Genomic DNA, 7081 nt, shown 5'->3' with positions numbered 1-7081 from the left:
ACACAACCATAAGGTTTTATCGATCCAGGCAACGCTGGAAAGGTTTGCAAGCTGAAGAAGTCCATTTATGGACTAAAGCAAGCCAGCAGATGAGTTTGGTTTTATCAAGAATCCAGATGAGTCTTGTGTATACAAGAAGATCAGTGGGAGTGATATTACATTCCTAGTCCTGTATGTCGATGACATACTTCTCATTGGAAACAGCACAAAATTGTTGGAGTTCGTAAAGGGCTGATTTGGAAAGTGATTTTCAATGAAGGACTTAGGAGAAGCACAATACATATTGGGCATCAAGATCTACAGGGATAGATCTAAGAGGATGATTGGATTAAGCCAGAGTACTTACATTGATAAGGTACTGGCTCGATTCCATATGGAGAATGCCAAAAGAGGGCATTTACCCATGTCCCATGGCATAACTCTCAGCAAGAAACAGTGTCCACGGACACCTGTTGAGCGAGAAAGAATGAATTAGATCCCATATGCTTCGCTAATCGGATCGATCATGTATGCCATGATATGTACAAGGCCAGATGTATCGTATGCCTTGAGTGCAAAGAGTCGATACCAATCGAACCCAGGAGAGGCGCATTGGACTGCGGCCAAGAACATCCTTAAGTACCTGAAAATGAACAAGGATAAATTCCTGATGTATGGAGGCCACAAAGAACTGGTTGTTGAAGGTTACACCGACGCTAGCTTCCAAATTGACAGAGACGACTTCAAGTCACAGTCGAGGTACATATTCTGTTTGAATGGAGGAGCGTTTAGCTAGAAGAGTGCCAAGCAGAGCACCACTGCAGACTCTACAACTAAAGCCGAGTACTTGGCCGCTTCAGAAGCTGGCAAGGAAGCTGTTTGGATTCGCAAGTTCATTAGCGAACTTGGTGTTGTACCCTCAATCAAGGGGCCGATAGACCTCTATTGTGATAACAATGGAGCTATCGCTCAGGCCAGGGAGCCGAGAGAGCACCAGAAGGTCAAACACGTGCAAAGGCGATTTCACATGATAAGGGAATGGCAATCCGAAGGTGAAATCAGAATTTGTAAGATTGGCACAGATGATAATGTGGCCGATCCTTTGACTAAACCGCTGCCTCAAGTGAAACACAACTAGCACATTGAGGCAATGGGAATCAAGCATGTTGGAGACTGGCTTTGAAATTCCCTGTACATGTGTTTTAATTAAATAGGATATTTAATGTAAGACACTGTATTAAAACCATTCATTAATGGAGTAATTAATTTTTGTGCAAAATTATCATTCACTCCATTACTATTTAATTGTGGTTTAGAATTAAATAATGAGTCCATTCGATTTAGGGAAACATTCAAAACAGGGTATCAAGACCATGTCTTGGATAAAGAAACACCTGTTAAGTGAACATTGAATATTTAAATCGAAAATTGTCCCTAATCGAGGTCATCTAACAGATGGACGATTGATGACCGCCATAGATTAGTGTGTAGTATGATTTACAGCACCGTTTCTTGTGCTACTAGGACGTGATGGTCATAAATCATTTGCACAGGCACAGTTTTAAACTGTACTGGATAAGACCTATGAGAGTACTTTAAGAAAATTTAAATTTTGTCATAATTACATTTCTCATTATGACTATCGGAACTTGTTTCCTCCGACCATGAGTATTGTGAAGTTTTCTTGTTTGAGTACTAGACTCTTTGATATTTCCTAACGTCTGCCGTAACTGGGGATCATAACGGGAACACTCAGGTGACTATGTCCTCTTAGTAAGAGGAACTTACAATACAAGACTGGGATTGTCCCCCTACTAACAATAGGGAAAATGTTTTGTTGTTTACAAAGGCCGCTCGAAGAGCGAGACTGTGAAAATTCATGGTCGTGCTCAGATGGATTTTATAAATCATTTTCTTATTGACAGTCGAACTCGGAGATCGAGAAACACTTCTGAACGTAATAAGGATAACAAAGAATCTTACCTTATAGTTCACGAAGAAACATTAAGTGACATAGGAAATGGGCTATACACTGTATGCACACTTGTCCGGAAGGACAAGTGGGAGATTGAAAGGAATGGCGTCCTTCCAACAAGTGTATTCTTCCGATAGAGGGTTCAGAATTATTACAGAGCCAATTCTTCAATAAGTTCAAGTGATCGGAATGCCTAGGTGGAGGCCGCTTCCGATCAATAATATCAATGTATAATTGAAGTTACAACTTAATCTTAACTGAACCCTTCGGGTCGAACCCAATCGAATCACCGATTCAAGACGACGAATTAATCTGAAAAGATTTAATGAGTCACCAGAGTTTTACGAATATAGACGTCGGATATCGAGCCTAGGACGTCGAGACCGAGCGTCGCAAAATCACAAAGCGACAAGTACAAACGTAGCCGTAGCACCACAATGGTCTAACCATGTGGATGCTAGGCTAGTTCAAGCTAGCATGCACCTAGCATGGCTAGGCGCAAGCCTACGCACGCTAGGTGTGCTAGGCGCACCATCGCAGCCTAGGTGCACCATCGCAGCCTATCGCAAAGCACCACAAGCCCCAGGCTGCCATCGCAGCTAGCAGCGTGCTAGCCTAGGTGCCTGGGTGCGCATGGCAGGCTATCGCAGCACCCTAGCACCACGCACAACACCATCGCAGTGCTAGGCACACGCGTGTGTGCGTGTGCATGTGCACCGTCGCCCAGCAGCACGGAGCTGTGTGCTTGTGTGCGTGCCTTCGCATGGCAGCACCAAGCACAACGAGCTAGCAAGCAACACTGGCCTTGCTTGTAGGCACCATCGCAGGCCACGTACCAAGCACAGCGCACCTATGTGTGTGCGTGCCTCGCACCAAGCATAATAGTGCTAGGCACTGGCTGATGCGTGTGCGAGCGTTGCGTGGTGCATGGTGTGTAGCGTGCTGCGTGCGTGGTGCGTAGGATGATGTGAGGGAAGGGCCAGCATGCGTGGCTCGCTAGCAGCACGCATGCTGGCTGTGCTAGCAATGGCGCGCAAGGAAAGAGTGGGGGCTAGCCTGTGCGTGGGCTGTTGGGGCTAGTGCCAGCACTACGTGCTAGCAGCGCCCAGCGCCAAAACACAAGCACCAGCACCAGCACCAGCACGCACTGGCTGAATGGCTGGGTGCTGGGCAGCAAGGCAATGCGTGCTGGCAGCCCTAGCTGGCATGCTAGATGGCAGTCAGCTAGCCTCCCTTGACCAGGTTTTGTGCAAGGTTGTGGGGACCAAATTAAGGGTTCTTTTTCCTATAAATACCATGCTTGGGTATTGGGAAAGAAACAGCCCTGAGTGGAATTAAAAAGGCAACTCTAAGTAAGAGTAAACCTTTGATTCGTAAAACTCATAGTTATTTTGTCCGGGTCTTGATTAACCTTCAAGACTTAGGACGCTCGGGTCGATCCGTTGGAGATCTCGTGTTTTCGGAATTTTGAAGTAAGAGCTCTTTGGGAGCGAAGCACGCGACAAAGGTATAATTCTTGTTCTTAATCTTGTTTGATTAAGTTTAATATGCTTGTTAATTGTTTTAATTAAGGGGCGGGTCTTGGTGGGTTTCCTTCCGCGTAGTGTCGAGTCACTACGAAACCCTACACTAAGCACACATGAAAAAGTATGACTGAGATAGAATGAAATCAGTCAAATATGGCTCAATGATCTCACCAGGTACACAAAATATTCACATAAGTAGAGCGGGGAGACCATCCTAGCCACAAGCCTACTAAATTCCAAGCAAATTGGTAAATGGGTTTTCGAAAACTCTTTTCACAAAGCACACATGTATGATCATTATCATAGAAGCATAAGCGTGTAATAGCATATCAAAGACACTAATAAGAAAGAAAAACTGACCAAACATAAAAAAAAAAAAAAAACTAATATATACATGTTGAAAAATGAACCCTCCCCCAAGCTAAAACATACATTGTCCTCAATGTATGCATAAATCAGTGGAAAGTGGACAAGGGGAGAGGGAAACAGGTCCACTGATTGGGAGGGGGGGAATCATACCTCGGGCCGGAGCTAGGACCGCCCTGAAAATGCTGACGCATCATGCCCCCAATATCATAGAACTCATACTGAAAGGCGGTGATCTGAGCTGAGGCACGAACGTGCCTCTGAGGCAGAGTTTTCACTTCGCTTCTTAAGTATGAGGCACGGACGTGCCTCTTTTAGGCACGGACTTGCTCATAAAAATTCGGCTTTATGGGTTGGAGGCACGGGCGTGCACCTGTGAGGCACGGACGTGCCTCTTCTGTAAGATCCTCCTTCAAGGATTTTGTTCTTTTCACCTGCATAAAGAAAGAAAAATAAAATAAAATAAAATAAAATAAATGGGAACACTAATAACTAAATCTAAAATCAAAATAAAATAAAATAAGAATAAAAACCAAGTAAAAAAAAATTCGAGAATGGGTTGCCTCCCATTTAGCGCTTGTTTATAAGGTCTTTAGCTCGACCGTAGTGATAGCTCAGCCTGGGTCACCACACGAAGAAGGAACTCCGCGATGTGGCCCATGAAAATGTCTGCTTCCAAGTGACTCCTTCATTGTATAATTGACCTGCCTTGTATCCTAACTTACCTTCATGTTGCCAAACACATCATTGGGTGAAATTGTATCCTCGTTTCTCACGAAATTTCTGTGAAATACATACTTATCAACCAAAGGGTTAGTAGCATCGATTCTTAAGCAAGTACCACCATCAAATATAGAATTATGTTCATTAAAGAGCTTAAACATGACTTGTTTATCCTGGGCCCTAATGGTCACTTGTCCTTTAGGAACATCTATTAGGGCTTGACTTGTGGCAAGAAATGGACGACCAAATATAATCGGGATCTGATGATCATCTTGCATATCCATGACGACAAAATCAACAGGAAAAACAAGTTCACCAACCGTAACTATTACATCTTCAACCACACCATTAGGGAGTCTAGAGGTCCTATCAGCCATTTGAAGAGAAATAGGGGAAGGTTTAAGTCCTTGCAAACCTAAATTCTCATACAGTTAATAAGGCATTAAGTTAACACTAGCAACTAAATCGCACAAAACCTTGTCGAAATTTTTTTCGTTTATCGTACAGGGAATAGTGAAATAACCAGGATCATGCAGCTTAGGTGGTAGGTTATCATATAAGAGAGTAGGGCCTTTCTTATTGACTACTTCCTTATCCTCATGTTGATCTTTGATATTCTTCACAAAATTCGCAAATTGAGGCATTTGAATTAAAAGATCGGAAAAAGGAGTAGAGGCGTGTACCTTCTGAAGAGCTTTGCAGTATTTCCCAAAATTTCTATCGAGCACGACCCTTGATAACCTTTGCGGGAAGGGCATCGGTTCCTCATAAGCCGGTGGAGCAACATATTTGGGACCTTGAGCATCTTTACCCTTTTCATCTTTTCTAGACTCCACGCTGCACACTTTTTCATCTATTTGCCTCGGAGATGATTCATCTCTTCTCAAGAAAACTGCATTGCATTGTTCTTTTTGGACCTTCGCTTGATCATGAAGAGTTGATAAACAACTCTCCTGTTGTGAGAGTTGACTTATTTGGGTTTCCATGAGCTTACTCTGGGTCTGCAACTGTTGGATGGAGCTACCTTGTTGTTGGATGGCACTGTTAGTTGTGTTAATGAAGCTCTCCATCATCAACTCAAGGCTAGATTTTTGGGGAAGTAGTTGCGTTGGTTGTTGGTTCATAGGTGGTATTTGTTGGAAACCGGGTGGTGAGTTGTAGTTGTTGGGTCGAGGCGATGGTGGTGGATTCTGTTGTGTTTGGGTATTCTTATAAGAGAAGTTGGGATGGTGTTTCTTGCCTTCATTGTAGGAATTGGAGTAGGGGTCATAGGGATTTTTGGGATTTGAGGAGTATAAAGCATTGGCTTGTTCAATAGACATCTCACTCATGTTCTGCGGGCAATCAGGTGTGATGTGACCCTGCACATTACACATTTGACAAACCTCCTGGGGGCTAGTTAAAGTTTCAGCTTGGAGCTTATTAAACCTGCTTGTTAGTGCCTGCACAAAACTGGCTTACATAGTCAAAGCATCTACATCAAGCTTACCTCCTTTTTTCACATTCGGACGACCTGTTGGATGATAATTATCATTGGCCGCCACCTTCTCAATCAGCTCCTTTGCCTCAATTGGGTTCTTTGTCAAGAGAGAACCCCCTGATGCAACATCAATGTAGATTCGGAACTCATGGGTTAGGCCATTATAGAAGGTTTGAATCAACAGCCACTCTGGGATACCGTGATGAGGGCATTGTCTTTGCAAGCGCTTAAATCTCCTCCATGCTTCATAAAGGGACTCATCATCTGACTGCCTGAAAGTAGATAGTTCATTTCTTTGCCTTGCAGTCTTTTCCTGTCCCAAGAACTTGACCAGGAAAGCTTTCACTAGCTTGTCCCATGTATCAAACGAGCTAGTGCCTTCATCTCTCAACCATTCTTTCGCCCTATCCCGTAGTGAAAAAGGGAAAAGGCGAAGTCTGATAGCATCATCTGTAACACCATTCATTTTCATAGTATCACATTTCTTCAAGAAACTATCAATATGACTTACTGGGCAATCATGTGGTGTGCCTGCAAATTAATCATTAGAGAGGAATTGAATGAACTGCGGTTTCAATTCGAAGTGCTGAGCAGTGACAGGTGGCCTGACAATGCTAGAGAGGAGTCCGGTTGTTGTATCAGGGATACCGTACTCCAAAAGAGACTTCGTTCCTTGGTCTACCATGTTTCTATTATATTGATTCCTCCTTCTTTTACCTCCTCGTCTCCGTGCAGTTGCTTCGATTTCAGAATCAAAAGGTATTAAATCGTCTGATCCTAAACCTCGTGTTTGCATGCAACAAGGAACTAAAAGCAGAGTATCAAAAACACAAGAGACAATAGTCGAAGCAACGAATAAAGCTTAGCAAAAACGAATCACAAATAATCAGAAGAAACCGTTAGTCCCCGGCAACGGCGCCAAAATTTGATAGGCATGTCGCGTACCTAACAAAAATAACCTAACTATTCCTCTTAACTATGTAGTCGGGAAAGTAAGGGTCGAATCCTAAGAGACTAAGGTTCACCTAAATT

General features: G+C 43.4%; 1 protein-coding gene across 1 annotated transcript; it reads right to left on the bottom strand.

Annotated features, from left to right (window-relative positions):
* Nucleotides 1-4160: 4160 nt before the first annotated feature.
* Nucleotides 4161-5945, bottom strand: LOC110698235. The gene is made up of 3 exons (XM_021875632.1): nt 5075-5945; nt 4572-4984; nt 4161-4280 (listed from the first exon to the last, which is right to left on the bottom strand). Exons 1-3 carry the CDS (start codon nt 5943-5945, stop codon nt 4161-4163), a joined length of 1404 nt encoding a protein of 467 aa, XP_021731324.1.
* Between the last annotated feature and the right edge of the window lie 1136 nt (nt 5946-7081).

The sequence above is a fragment of the Chenopodium quinoa genome, unplaced genomic scaffold (assembly GCF_001683475.1).
Source record: "Chenopodium quinoa cultivar QQ74 unplaced genomic scaffold, ASM168347v1, whole genome shotgun sequence".
Lineage (NCBI taxonomy): Eukaryota > Viridiplantae > Streptophyta > Magnoliopsida > Caryophyllales > Amaranthaceae > Chenopodium > Chenopodium quinoa.
Note: the sequence above shows the minus strand (reverse complement) of the source record. Positions and strands in the feature narration are given on the sequence as shown.

Excerpts from the sequence above, each read along its gene's own strand:
- LOC110698235 (XM_021875632.1), bottom strand. The coding sequence starts at position 5,945 with ATGTGTAATGTGCAGGGTCACATCACACCTGATTGCCCGCAGAACATG. Across the intron at positions 4,985-5,074 it reads TGGTTATTTCACTATTCCCT|GTTTGCAAGGACTTAAACCT; the intron begins GTACGATAAACG and ends ATGAGAATTTAG. Across the intron at positions 4,281-4,571 it reads ATGTGTTTGGCAACATGAAG|GTGAAAAGAACAAAATCCTT; the intron begins GTAAGTTAGGAT and ends TTCTTTATGCAG.